Source organism: Anguilla rostrata, chromosome 1 (genome assembly GCF_018555375.3).
Source record: "Anguilla rostrata isolate EN2019 chromosome 1, ASM1855537v3, whole genome shotgun sequence".
NCBI classification, from domain to species: domain Eukaryota; kingdom Metazoa; phylum Chordata; class Actinopteri; order Anguilliformes; family Anguillidae; genus Anguilla; species Anguilla rostrata.
In genome coordinates this window covers 65985220-66000194 of record NC_057933.1, presented here as the reverse complement: position 1 = coordinate 66000194, position 14975 = coordinate 65985220, and the positions used below count along the sequence as shown (strand labels likewise).

General features: G+C 41.2%; 1 protein-coding gene and 1 long non-coding RNA gene across 2 annotated transcripts; both read left to right on the top strand.

Annotated features, from left to right (window-relative positions):
• The first annotated feature begins 1436 nt into the window (after positions 1-1436).
• On the top strand, positions 1437-2117 carry LOC135263113 (uncharacterized). The gene is made up of 3 exons (XR_010332399.1): positions 1437-1544; positions 1681-1833; positions 2002-2117. It is a non-coding gene; the product is annotated as an uncharacterized LOC135263113 (long non-coding RNA).
• A 574-nt stretch (positions 2118-2691) lies between these two features.
• On the top strand, positions 2692-14159 carry tnxba (tenascin XBa). The gene is made up of 23 exons (XM_064350323.1): positions 2692-2802; positions 3300-3453; positions 3709-3824; positions 3941-4094; positions 4263-4378; positions 4567-4720; positions 4992-5107; positions 5242-5395; positions 5806-5921; positions 6346-6499; positions 6909-7193; positions 7368-8756; positions 9103-9225; positions 9380-9523; positions 9674-9793; positions 9944-10093; positions 10319-10464; positions 10824-10956; positions 11201-11352; positions 11746-11842; positions 12225-12386; positions 12676-12839; positions 13214-14159. Exons 2-23 carry the CDS (start codon positions 3420-3422, stop codon positions 13310-13312), a joined length of 4278 nt encoding a protein of 1425 aa, XP_064206393.1. The 5' UTR covers positions 2692-2802; positions 3300-3419; the 3' UTR covers positions 13313-14159.
• The last annotated feature ends 816 nt before the right edge of the window (positions 14160-14975 follow it).

The following is a 14975-nucleotide window of genomic DNA, read 5'->3' as shown; positions in this document are numbered from 1 at the left end:
ATTTGCTTTGTGGCATCTGGTCTGGTAGACAGGCGTCTTAACCCTTGCAGCCCAGTTGTTTTCAGTGAGTTTTATGCCAAAAAGTCACTGACGCGACGGATCCCACGTGTGATCAATGTAACGTGATTGGTGCATTATTTTGGGTGCACAAACATTTGATTGGGTTGTGGTATTGGAGCGCCAATAAAACATGGATAAACAATCACTAATTACTGCTTTAATGTTTAACCATGTTAAGCGGGCACCCCATTCTTCCTGAAAGGAGTGTTCCTTACCCTAAGATGATACCTAATTCATTAAGTAGAGTATTTATTCCCTGCAAATTGACCCCAAACATGAAAGTTGTTAGTTAATTTGAACATAATAGGAGGGTTAATAGTGAACTCAGCAGAGGGTCAGTCCTGTGGTCGGGAAGCCAGAGGCCACAAACGTTCCTGTGTATAGTTACATTGTTACACTCTCTTTGTATGCAAATATGTAAACATGAAATGCATATGACTGCACATGCTACGTACTGTGGCCAGCCTTTGTTAACTGACATAAAATATACAATCCCCATTTATTTCCCCCAAGCTCCGTATGGCTTCATCTATTTCCAGACCAGAGATACAACAGACTCATCTGTCACACTGTTCTGGACCCAGCCTTCAGTCCAGTACAGAACCTACCACATCACTTTCAAGAGCCAGGTAAAGCCCCCTAACCTTCACTGTCACTGAGTGAGTCAAGCTCATGAAATTGTGCTCTTGTAAAATTAAAGTCTGTTCACGTTACTGTTTCTGACAGTATTTACAATAGTTCTGCCAGTCTGCTTTCTGTTCTTATCTCAGTTAGGATGTGCACAAAGTTGTTCATGACTTCTTCCTTCTTAAATACAGAGAGAGGGAGAAAAAATTATTCAGGCCAAAATAGAAGGGAGGCTCACCAGCTTCACTCAGACTGGATTGGCTGCTGGTCAGAAGTACAAGGTGTCAATCAGAGGGGAGAGAGATGGGAAGATGGGACCAGAGAGCACCACTGAGTTTACAGCTGGTGAGTTTGTGAGGAAATTGGGTTTATGGGTCTCATCGCCATTTTTGCCTCATTGCATTAAGAGGGATATTACTCAAATAATTCTCTGCAAATCTGCAAAATGTTCTCCTTGTTTGGTCATCCCTTCTGTCAGGGACATGACCAGAGCTTTCCAGTCATACATATGGGTGCAAGGCATGATGAGGCACTGGCTATCAGACATATAGTCAGGGTAGTTTGGGTAGTCAGGGGGCCCTCTTGGCTGCTTATATGGGTGTGCCACACCCACATCACCCCTGCTAATTCAACTTCTGGTCAGGGGGGTTTAATGGACTAATAAGCATGACACCAAAGGGGTATATTAAATTTGAAACTTCCTCTTTTCGCCATCTTTATATAATTTTTTTCTCCACCCAGCACCATCTGGTTCTGTCCATCTTCAGAGCAGAGATTTAACAGACTCTTCTGTCACTCTTTCCTGGACCCAACCTTCTGTCCAGTACAGCAACTACCACGTCACTTTCAAAAGTCAGGTAAAGCCTATTTCAGATACATTTCTCTTCAAGGAATTATTTGCTTTCATAATCAATTTTTAAAAATCAAATCTTCTTTTATGCCAGTGAAAAAGCACATTAACCTTTTTGCTGTTGTGTTTTCCTGTTTGCACAGAGAGAGGGAGATAAAATGATAACAGCTAAAGTTAGCGGAAGAGCCCTCAGCTTCACTCAGACTGGATTGGCTGCTGGTCAGAAGTACAAGGTATCAATCAGAGGAGAGAGAGACGGAAGATGGGACCAGAGAACAACATTGAGTTCACAACTGGTGAGCCTATACATTTACATTGTGTTTTCACTTTTATACGTCCCTCTACTTCTCTTAATACTGTACATATATGTAAACATGAAATGCCTGTAATTGCACAGGCTATAGGCTGTGGTCAGTCTTTTTTGACCTCCATAAAATGTACATTTCCTGTTCATCTCCACACAGCTCCCTCTGGCTCCATATATCTCCAGACAAGAGATGCAACAGACTCATCTGTCACTCTGTTCTGGACCCAACCTTCTGTCCAGTACAGCACCTACCACATCACTTTCAAAAGTCAGGTAAAGTCTCCACAGCTTCAATGTCCCTGAGTGATCCAAGCTTAAGATATTGTGCTTGTGTAAAAGATCAATTCTGGTTAATTTTTCTGACAAGATTTTTAATGTTATAATAGTTCTGTAAGTCCTTGCATCACCTATTTCTGCTAAACGCAGAGAGAGGGAGATAAACTGATTCAAGCCGAAATAGAAGGGAGGCTCACCAGCTTCACTCAAACTGGATTGGCTGCTGGTCAGAAGTACAAGGTGTCAATCAGAGGGGAGAGAGATGGGAAGATGGGGCCAGAGAGCACCACTGAGTTCACTACTGGTGAGTCTATGGAGAAACTGGGGTCATGGGCCTGGAAGGCATTTTGGCTCTGTTGCTTCCACAGGGATCCTGCTGGACTGCTTCTGTGTTGATATTTAGCATTATATTTTCAATCAGACCTAAAGCAGAGTTTGTACAGGATAATACACTGGGCATATGTGCATAAATGTCTTCACAACATTTCTGTAACTTCTTATATCAGTTAATAATGTGTTTTAGCCTAGTATATAAAATCCATGACCCACATATTTCTCCAACTCAGCTCCCTCTGGCACTGTCCATCTCTGGAGCAGAGATATAACAGACTCTTCTGTCTTACTATTCTGGACCCAACCTTCTGTCCTGTACAGCACCTACCACATCACTTTCAAAAGCCAGGTAAAGTCTCCACACACTTGGTGTCACTGGGATATCCAAACAATTTCATATGCTTGAATACAATTTTTATAGACCAACACTTACTGGAAGCTCAGTCAGTTGGTGTGTCATCATCCTGTGGCAGAACTGTGTCTCAGATCTTGCTACCACCGACATTTCAGGGCAAATGTATTGTAGTTTTCTGTCATTTTTCTATTTTATGATCTATACCTTTTTATATATATATATAACAGATATATAAATAACCAGAGACAGGAAATGCAGGAATCTGTGTTTTGTTTTATTTTAGCACTATTAATTTTGTCTTCACCAATTTAGCTTGTCTGTGCAATTGTGATCTTGCATAGTGGCTGTGAGTCCAGTTTTTCATTTAGAATAGCCCAATCAACTTATTATTATTTTTTTTTGTTTGTTTTTTTTTTGTGTTTTGTTTTGTTTTTGTATCTTTTTTGTCAGTGAAGAAGTACATACCTTTTCAGTCTGTTTCCTCTATACAGAAAGTGGGAGATAAAATACTAACAACAAAAGTTGGAGGGAGGCTCACCAGCTTCAGTCAGACTGGACTGGCTGCTGGTCAGAAGTATAAGGTATCAATCAGAGGAGAGAGAGATGGGAAGATGGGACCAGAGAGCACCACTGAGTTCATGACTGGTGAGTCTGTGATAACACTGGTGTCATGAGTCTGGCTGCTATTTTGGCTCTGTTGCTTTCCCACATATCCTGCTGGTCTGTGTCAGTATATATATATATATATATATATAGCAACTTTTTGTCTTATTTGTCATCAGATCCCCTGGGCTTATATGCATATATGTGTGAACCAAACATTTCTGTAACATCTCATCAGTCAATAATGGTTTTTATCTTTTTATATAAATGGCATTACCCTCATTTTTCTTCAACCAGCTCTCTCAGGCTCGGTCCATTTTAGGAGCAAAGATATAACAGACTCTTCTGTCACTCTTTTCTGGACCCAACCTTCTGTCCAGTACAGCACATACCACATCACTTTTAAAAGTCAGGTAAAGCCTATTTCAGATACATTTCTTTCAGAGGAATTATTTGCTTTCCTAATCTATTTTTTAAATCAATTTTGGCACTTCATCCTTTTTGTTGTTGTGTTTTCTTGTATGCACAGAGAGAGAGAGAGAAAATGATAACAGCTAAAGTTGGCGGAAGGGCCCTCAGCTTCACTCAGACTGGATTGGCTGCTGGTCAGAAGTACAAGGTATCAATCAGAGGAGAGAGAGATGGGAAGATGGGACCAGAGAACAACATTGAGTTCACAACTGGTGAGCCTATTCATTTACATTGTGTTCTCACTTTTATACGTCCCTCTACTTCTCTTAATACAGTACATATATGTACACATGAAATGCCTGTAATTGCACAGGCTATAGGCTGTGGTCAGTCTTGGTTGACCTCCATAAAATGTACATATCCTGTTCATCTCCACACAGTTCCCTCTGGCTTCATATATCTCCAGACAAGAGATGCAACAGACTCATCTGTCACTCTGTTCTGGACCCAACCTTCTGTCCAGTACAGCACCTACCACATCACTTTCAAAAGCCAGGTAAAGTCTCCATAGCTTCAATATCCCTGAGTGATCCAAGCTTAAGATATTGTGCTTGTGTAAAATATAAGATCAGTTCCAGTTAATTTTTCTGACTGGATTTTTGATTTTACAATAGTTTGGTTAGTCCATTTCTGTAAGTGAGGACCTATACAAAATCTTGCATCACCTGTTTCTGTTAAACACAGAGAGAGGGAGATAAAATGATTCAAGCCAAAGTAGAAGGGAGGCTCACCAGCTTCACTCAAACTGGATTGGCTGCTGGTCAGAAGTACAAGGTGTCAATCAGAGGGAAGAGAGATGGGAAGATGGGACCAGAGAGCACCACTGAGTTTACTACTGGTGAGTCTGTGATAATAGTGGAGTCATGAGTCTGACAACCATTTTGGCTCTGTTGCTTCCACGGAGATCCTGCAGAACTGTTTCTGTGTAGACATTTCGCATCTTTTGGTCATGTATTCAGTTAGACCCAAAACGTAGTTTGTACAGCATACTACCCCTGGGCATGCATGCATCAGTATGTTAACATAACATTTTTGCAACTAGTCATATCAGTCAAAAACATTTTTTGCCTTGTATATAACGTGTGTAATCGGCATTTTTCCCCAAGCAGCTCCCTCTGGCTCTGTCCATCTTCGGAGCAGAGACATAACAGACTCATCTGTCACTCTGTTCTGGACCCAACCTTCTGTCCAGTACAGCACCTACCACATCACTTTCAAAAACAAGGTGAAGCCTATTCCAGATAGATTTCTCCTAGAGGAATTATTTGCTTTCGTAATCGTAATTTTTCAAAAATCTTTTTTTTTGTCAATGATGAGGCGTGTTCACTTTTTTGTTGTTGTGTTTTTTTGTTTGTACAGGGAGAGGATGATAAAATTATATCAGCGAAAGTTGGAAGAAGAATCACCAACTTCACTCAGACTGGACTGGCTGCTGGTCAGAAGTACAAGGTGTCAATCAGAGGGGAGAGAGATGGGAAGATGGGACCAGAGAGCACCACTGAGTTCACGACTGGTGAGTCTGTGGGGAAACTGGGCTCATGGGTCTGGTAGCCATTTTGAGTGTAACACATTAAATGAATTTCTTGTACTTATGTTAAATAATTTACTCATTTGTTTTTATCAGGGACCTACAGCAGATTGTATACAATAGGGGTAGGGAACCCAAACATGATCCTGGGACAGCACTGTGTTCCACTAAAAGTTGTGCTGGCCACAAGCATACAATTTTGCTAGAACTGAATTGTAGCCCCTCTATAATTAGCAACTCAAAGCTTTGAATAATTTTTTCATTCTGAAGACCAATGGAAGGTCATCTTAACATACCGCCGTCCATGTAAATATTGAAGCAATTAACATAATAGCAAGCATAAGATGAAATTATACCTATTTTTTTATTTTAAAAAATCACTTCTCTTCACTCAGCTCCATCTGGTTCTGTTCATCTTCGGAGCAGAGATATAACTGACTCTTCTGTCACTCTGTTCTGGACCCAACCTTCTGTCCAGTACAGCGCCTACCACATCACTTTCAAAAGCCAGGTAATTCTTCCATAACCACAGTGTCACTAGAAGATAAATGTTACTCTCTTTGGTACAGTTTTTAAAAAATCATTTTTTAGAGAACAGTGCACACTGGAAGTTCTGTCAGTGTGCCATCATCGCTGCACAGAATTCTCTCAGACTTTGTTATTGCAGCACCTGCTTATGAGGGCCAACGCATTGTTTATTTGTGATTGTGAGCTTTGTTATCTGTTACGTTTTAGATTTACCTCACAGATACTTCTATAAAAAGCTGAAATGCATTGCTGCATTTTGTTGTTTTTCCTAATTTGTCCTAATTAGTATTGCTATGACATTTTGGTCTTACATAGTCAGAGGTCGGTCTAGGTTGATAGCTGTCAAGACAATTTTGCTTTCAGTATGAGGCTATCAATGTACTGTGCTTTTCTAATTTCTATCACAGAAGGAGGGAGATGAAGCAATAACACACAAAGTGGGAGGCAGGCTTACCAGAGTCACTCAAACTGGATTGGCTGCTGGTCAAAAGTACAAAGTGTCAATCAGAGGGGAGAGAGATGGGAAGATGGGGCCGGAGAGTATCACTGAGTTCACTACTGGTGAGTCTGTGATTAAACTGGATTCATGGGTCTGGTAGTCATTTCTGCCTCTATTATATCCACAGGCATCTTGCTGAATATTTGTTAGATAAATGTTATCAGTTTTTCTGCAGATTCTATACATTGGAGTGTGACTCTGTGCCAGCATAGCATTGTGGTCCACTAAAGGCTGTGTGGGCCATCGCCCTAGAAATGAACTAGACCTGACATATTTACATACTTACATATTGTGACATGGAGCCTTGAACAAATCCTTAAAATTTAAAGATAAAATGTGAAAAATTGTCCCACCTCAACCTCAGCTTCTTACTCTACCTTACCATATTGAAATTAAATTGTTCCTTGAATTAGTATTATTTCTCAGATTTTTCACATTTGAATTTACATTATATCCCTTTTTTCTTTTCAGACATCTCTGGTCCAAGGAATCTTCATATTTTAAAGACAACTCAAACATCTGTACTTGTCCAATGGGAGTCACCAATGGGAGATATTGACAGTTACCACCTCTCCATCTCACCCAGTTTGACAGAGACAAAGGATAGAAAAAATGAAGGCCAGGAAACAACTCTACCCCCTGATACAGATGCGGCCAATATTGATGGCTTGGAGGAGGGGCGTTTGTATTACATCACTCTGATAGCACGGAAGGGAAGAAGTCAAAGCCAACCAATCAGAATACAGGCTGTACCTGGTAAGGCTTTTGGATGATATTTCTGTGGCATTTTCTTGTTTTCAGTGAGGGCGATGTAGTTAGCCTGTCTAGGATTTAATCAAATAGCTATCCAATGCTATATCCCTTACTGGGCCTTAGAAAAATGTTCATATTTAAACATGTCTCTAAAATTTGGCTCTCTCATATCCTTAGGCAATAGCAAAAATGTATTTAACAAGATGATTGTGGAAACTGTGATAACAAAGCTGCAACCAGAGGGCGATATCATCACTGAAAAGAAAACTAACAAGACCACACTGCACAAAACATTATTTGTTAAAAATGAGGAAGTGAAAAAAAAGGACAATGAAAAGAGATCAAGGACAGGGGACCATAGCAGTAAAACAAAGCAAGACACATACAAGAAAACAGATGTCACAACCACACACAGGATTGAAAAAACTGTGCTTGGGTCTGAAGCAGTAACACTCAGAACAGCAAGTGCAGGTGGAGGAACTGGGGTGACTGCTCAAGGGCGGAGGAAAGTAACGAGTCAGACTCTGCTGAAACAAGATGCGACTAGAGGCCCAGAGGAGTGGAGCAAAGTCACTCGGCCTGATTCCAGACTTGACTCCAAACACCATTCAAAAGTACTTTCCAAGCCTGATCTGAAGACGCCTGGGACAAAATCCACCACAAAAGCTAACCAAACCATTTCAGAGAAAGACAAGGAGAACAATGCTAAGCAAGTGTCCCAAATGGCAAATGTCACCAAGACAGAGTTTTCACACAAGATAGCAATAGGCCAACTTATGCAAGCCCAGTCAGAAGACAGAGAGCTTGAGACTGGAGGTAATCACATGGTTAGACTAAAAAATGACAGTAGTATAATCAGAAAGGGTACTCAGGGAGTACAGAGCAGCCTTAGTGCTGTTCAGATAGACAGGGCCACTAAGATAAGCTCCAGTGCTCCATTTTATAGTAGCAGTCAAACAAGACATATTCATGGTAAAATTGGTCATAAGGACACCTCAAGTCAAACCGGCGTCAAAGCAATGATAAAACCTTCAACTCACCACAAAAACACTTTCAAAACGGATATACCCCAAACCGACATAACAAGCAGCAGAACCAGAAATATGGGTTCAACCCTATATTCTGTTGAAGTACGAAACATAACCTCCAGGGGGTTCATTATAATTTGGGAAGTCCCACAAGGAATGTTCCAAAGTTTTGTGGTGACCAGAAGGGAGTATGCTCTAGGGAGTGGTGATGAGAAGGGGGAAGAAGAGAACACAGAGGAAGAGGAAGAAGAAAGAAGTGAAATGCGGACAAAAGAGGACAGTGCTCAAAGTACTGTCCAAAGGAACATAACTTACAGCTATGGAAAGAGTGGTGGGGGTAACCATACACATCAGTTCCCTACTAAATCCCACGACAGCACCAGTTCCAAGAACAATAAGAAAGTATCACAGGTTATTCCAGGAAATGCACGATCCCTAACCTTCCGGAACCTTCAGCCTCATACTCGTTACTCCCTGACGCTGTTTGGGATGAGTTCAGGACTGCAATCCAAAATCCACCATGTTACCATCACCACAGGTACCTCTAAACTCTGCATTTTCACTTATACCCCCCAGTAACAGTGCAATAAGTAATTTATAATCAAGGCTGTGTTTGAGGATTTTAATGTTTTAAATATTTGTCGATGGAATAAGTAATTGTAATTTAAAGTACTAGACAAGGTGTTTCCAAACACTTTTCACCAGGAACCAAAGTCGTTTTTACAAGATCTTGGTTTTGTTTATACTAATGCAGTTTAAAAACTGTTCAGGCATAAATATTGAATGTACTTTTCCTGTGAGTTCCTGGTGCAGTGTTTGTGTCCTTGTGACTGATGATACTGGTTTTTTCCATTTCTGTCTTCACCTTCCAACCTCTCTGCCAGGTCCAGAATCTCCCTCTGAACTGTTGTTTAGCAATGTGACAGACTCTTCTCTCTCTGTGTCCTGGGCAAAACCAAAAGGCCCCATTACTGGCTTTAAGGTCACCTACACCAATACCGAAGACGGTGAGACTGGTGGTGTAACTACGCTCCAAATTTGTTCTTTCTTCTCTTAGGGATATGCTTTTTGTATGTTTTTGCACAGTCCTCAGGAGTCCAATTAATTGCAATTCTGTCCAAATCATGTTATTTTGCATGTTGAGTATATATTTCTCTACAGGGGAGTCTATCTCTGTGTCAGCTGATACAAACCATTCCAGTGTGACTCTCTCTCAGCTGTCTCCTGGCTCATCCTATGAGGTCAGTGTGGTTTCTGTGCTGAGCTTGAAGGAGAGTGACCCAGTCAAGGGCCTTGTCATCACAGGTAAAAGACTGATGTACTTTTTTTTTGTTATTTCAATGATACAAGATACAGATAGCTGTTGTCACCACCACCCTATCAGTTTCTTGCTTTTTTCTTTCTCTCTTTCTCTTTCTCTTGCTATCACTCACTGGTTTTATCTCCCAATCCCAGTCCCTGACCCACCCACGGGCCTCCAGGCTGTCAATGTCACTGACACCAAGGCACTGTTGGTGTGGAAACCTGCCATGGCAAAAGTTGATCGGTACATCATCATTTTTGGGTCTGAAAAGGGTGAGTGCCACCTCTCTCTTTTGTGTGTTTACATTAGTCAAGGGTATCAGTGCAGAGGGCTGTTATTGGCCTGTCAGTTTCTTTTTTTTATTTATTCATACTTTATGTATAACAGATACTGATATCATTATCTGTCTCTCTCTTCCTCAGTGCCAGATATAACGGTCAAGGTCTCAGGCAATAATGCTGAGCATCAGCTGAAGGGTCTCCTTAGTGGGACGGTCTATATTGTCACAGTCACCAGTCAACTAGATAGCCTGCAAAGCACTGGGACCACCACCACCTTTACCACGGCTGGAGGTTAGTCCTCACACACACACACATGCACACACACATGCACATACACACATAAATACACATACACATACACACACAAACTGTGTTACAATGGTTAGTCAAAACACATCCATGCCTTTATGCCAATCAATTTTTATGTAATAAATTTACATATTTGATAATCCGAGTGATTTAATCATTTCACCTGCCAGCAGGGCATCTTATGACTGAAGTGTTTTTGCCTCACAGGAAGTGGTATTAGAAGGGTGGAGGTCCCTCAAGAAATGTCGGTCAGTCAATTGACTCCACGGACTGTTGTGTTGTCATGGAAATCACCTAATATGGTAGTTACAAGCTACAGACTTACATATCAGAGGGCTGGACAAGAGGCAAAGGTGAGTGAGAGATAAGCTTATTACAGCTCGCATTTAAAAATTCCCACAAGTCTATTTCTCAAGTGCTGTGCATGTTTAAGTAATTTTCAATGTCGACTTTTTGTGTTTTTACCCTCTTTGTTTTTTATTAATATAAAATACATCTAAGTTTGGGGCCCTGTTTGAAAATAATAGATACATCTCTATTTTACATTGGTGTATGATCACAATGTCAAGGATACAAAAGTAGAAAATTTAGTAGAGATGTAAGTTCCTTTGTATTGTAAATTGTGGGAAAAAGTAAGTACAAACATTGATGAATGGATGGCAACTGTTAAATAAACAGGGAATAAAAACTCAATTTCCCATGGTCTTCTCAGGAAGTGACCCTTGCCTCCACCATGACCAAATTCAAACTGACTGGACTGAGTCCTTTGTCAAAGTATACCGTGCAAGTACAGGGAGAGAGGAATGGACGGTATATTACTGTCATGTCCACAGAGTTTAAAACAGGTGAGTGTTTGTGTTATGTTGTATCCTGTACATATTTCTGCTGCATTAGTCTGGAGCAGTGTTACTCATCTTGTGTTACACTTATATATATGTACAAAACTGTGCTCGTAGATGTGAAATTGATTGAGTATGAGCAAGGGCACAGAGTAAGGATGCTCATGTGGCATATGCACGAGGATGCTTTTGGTATGATAAAGCAATCCCCTTTTGTCAGGTCAATGTGAGCATGTGGTCTCTCCCTCAGGGTCTCTGCTCTTCCCCTTCCCCACCGACTGCTCCCAGGAGCTGCTGAACGGGATGCAGCAGTCAGGAGAGGTGGAGGTCTTTCCTGCAGGAAGGCAGGGGAGGCCGGTGTGGGTCTACTGTGACATGGAGACGGATGGAGGAGGCTGGACGGTATGAGAGCAGAGACTGTGTGTGGGACTGAGGAGGGCCAGTGTGTAAGATGCCCACACTCACACTCTGCGTGTGCTGCCACAGGCCGAGGAACATAGTGTGTGAGAGAGTCCAGCCTCTTGAGTCAAGAATTAAAGCTTGATTGTTTACTTGTATGAGTGATCAGGCTCTTTTGCCCAGTGTGCTGACTGGCTCTTGTTATGGATTGTATCACAGATTTGTGAAAGTCATGGCTCTAGTGCTCACTGGTAGCTGTCTTTTGAAGTGTTTAAACATGTAAATATTTATCACTTCTTTGTTTGTACCTTACATTTTCCACTTGTGTTGTACAAGTGTGATAACACAATGTAAATTCGGCTTTCCTTCTCATAACAGTGTGCATGTGTTATTCAGGTCTTCCAGAGGAGGATGAATGGGGTGACAAATTTCTTCAGAGGATGGAATGACTACAGCTATGGCTTTGGCAATTTGAGTGGGGAATTCTGGCTTGGTAATATTCAAATGTATTTCTCAATATCCTGATGTTGTGGATGATTTTATTGTTTGTTTGTCGCTGCATATGAAACTCAAAAGCATTTATGTTATGCAATCAGTCACATTTAAATTGCAGATAATCATATTCACTAAGTACCGCCATAGTAAAATCCAGGGTTCAGCTCAAGAGATGAGTTTACATGAGTGCACACTCGATAAAATATACCCTGAACTCTGAACAGTTTGCTGTGAAGTTTAGATTGTGTGTGTGTATATATATATATATATATATATATATATATATATAAATGCTGAAAGTAAATATTAAGGTCCCTGCAGGCCTGGTAGAGTCAACAGGACATATGAAACTATAAAGCCTTCTTTCTTTCTCCCTGCAGGCAATGAGAATATTCACAATCTCACCAGCCTTAGACCCATGGCCCTGCGTGTGGATCTTCGTGCAGGGGCGGAGTCTGCCTATGCCCACTATTCCTTCTTCTACATCGATGGTCAGAGAAAGCACTATGCACTCAGAGTGTCTGGGTACTCGGGTACTGCTGGTAAGAAGCTGGGGAAGAGGGAGGGAAAGAAATGAGAAATAGAGAGAAAGAATGGGAGATATACAGTACAGTTTGGGGCAAAATGAGGAGAAAAGGACAGCCAGAGAGAATTATGGTAAATTAAAGATATATTAATATACAAAACTTAGCAACTTTTTAAAACGGTGGGACTTTTACATTTTTAATTCCTGCTTTACTGTACATAAGAATACACTAGAATCCAGAACTACTGCAGAGAAACATTATTCTTAAGAAAAGTTAAACCCCCTCCCGCACTTGCTCTGTTTAGGGGACTCCATGAGATATTACGGTGGCCGCCCATTCTCCACACATGACAAAGACCCCCTCCCCATCAGTACCCACTGTGCCATAAACTACAGGGGAGGCTGGTGGCATAAGAACTGCCAAAAAACCAACATCAACGGCCTCTACAGCACTGGCACCACCCACCAGGTACTGCACAGGGCTCTTCAGTCATCTTAATGAACCTTACAGTATCTATAGCCTCCTTAACAACGCCTCACTTTGAAGTACCAGGTACTCTCAAAGTGTATGTGGGTTTAGTTCGTGAGTTTACTAGGGCTGACTTTCTTAATCAAAGCACAGTGATTGATAGTAGTGTGTGTAATCCTATTATGGTATGGAGTTTGCAGTGGCTTTGAAATGATACCCATTCTCCTGTATTTAAATGTGAGTACGGTCTCTGACGTGAAGCGCTACATTACATAGGACAGTGTCAGATTAGAATAGAATGACTTCCCTTTAGTGACCTTGGCAGCATGTATATGTGGCAGCTGGTTAGTGACAGCTCCTGTTCTGTGTTTCAGGGTGTGATCTGGTCTGATTGGAAAGGCAAGGAGTCCTCCATCGCCTTCACCGAGATGAAGCTGCGGCCAGCCTCCTTTCCATCCCGGACTCACAGCTAGACAGGCAGCCCGAAAGAGGGAGAAACAGAGCGAAAGAGAGCGAGAGAGGGAGAGAGAGATACAGAGAGAGAGACCCTTCCACACACACACTACTATTCAAATTACACACACTCACATACGCACACACACACAAACAAACACACACAGACACACATGCACGTATGCCATACTGGCGCATGCATGCTTATGCATTCTAACACATGCTAATGCATGCACTCCTAACACATACGCAGGCACACACAACACAACTCCACTGTGCACACACACTGACTATACACACAGCCATGTATACACCCGGACACATACATACACAGATTTACTGCCATGGTTACAGCCAAATCTCTTTTCTAAATGCCATCCCATAAACTGTCAGAAACAAAATTGAAGGTCTGTGCATGTTTCATGAATCCCATGTTGATTTTTTTTTTCATAGGAACTTTTATGAAGAACAAAATAAGAATTTAAGAAATATTTTGTGAATGAGGGCCATTAATCCCTACGTTGTGTGTACAGGTTTTCCATGTTATTCATTTTATGGTTTTTCCCCATGCATTTTATTTCTGCAACTGTTTTTTTTCCGAGTGTGTCACTGTTCATTGAATATGAAATCAATATGCACTGTTTCCTCGGTCTGTTGGTACTGCATACTGCAACTATGGGAAGTATGTTGCTGGAATGTGGAGATCTCAGTACACACTCAGCCATGTGGGTGTTTTCAAGGTGTTGTCGTTACTGTGCTTTTGGTTTAGAATTGCTTGGTGTTTTTGTTGTTAACGCCCCCCCAGGATTTCTCCAGTTTAATAAAGCAGTGTTAAAGATGTACCAGATATGGTACTTTAAACGTTCATTCTATCTCGCCATTGTTTTTGTCTGTGTTGTTTTACATTGGGGTAGTGTGGTGTGCAGTGAATAACACTGTCGCTTCACAGCAAGAAGGTACTGAAATCAAATCCTGACCAAGGGCCTTTGCATGTCCTTCTCATGTACATTTTTTTGATGTCCGCATGGGTTTCCACCCACAGTCCAAGTAGGCTATGTATAGCTTATGTGAAGTAAACAGTTTGGAGTCTAGTTGTAGCCTGTTTTGAGGGTGTTTGGAGAAATGTTCTGTAGCTGTGAATGATGCGTGGGCCCAGCGAATAATTGGCGGCCTGTTCAGGGTGTATTTCTGCCTCTTGCCCACTGCATGCTTTGGTTTACAAAAATGGATGAATGGATATTTTGTTAAAAACTACTTAGCAGGAATGGAATTTAACTGTGGTCCAAATTTCTATGCCTTGCTCAAGGTTGTACTGGAATGTCCCTGACTCCCCTTGTCTCCCATAATTCCAGTCATCCTGTTCAAAACTATTTATATAACCTCCAGTAAACATTACATTAGCCTGCTCGCTCTCTCTCTCTCTCTCTCTCTCTCTCTCTTTCTCCTCAGAATATACTCTCACTTGATGGGGAAAAAGCTATTTAAATTTATATTTTTACATATTTTTGTTTTTGATTCACATTTTAGATGGTCAGGTGTATTAAATTTTCCTGAAATGGAGTAATATTTGTAGAATATGTAGCAATTGGTAAGAACTCCTGTGTGAAGCTACACTTTCCACCTTGTATAGAGTAGCATTACACTATAAGTTTTATGGCTTTCAATCAATCAGTGTCTTTCCAA

Coding starts and splice junctions, on each gene's coding strand:
- tnxba (XM_064350323.1), top strand. CDS start 3,420: ATGGGACCAGAGAGCACCACTGAGTTCATGACTG. Junction 10,957..11,200: donor GTCCACAGAGTTTAAAACAG/GTGAGTGTTTGT, acceptor TCTCTCCCTCAG/GGTCTCTGCTCTTCCCCTTC. Junction 12,387..12,675: donor TGGGTACTCGGGTACTGCTG/GTAAGAAGCTGG, acceptor TGCTCTGTTTAG/GGGACTCCATGAGATATTAC.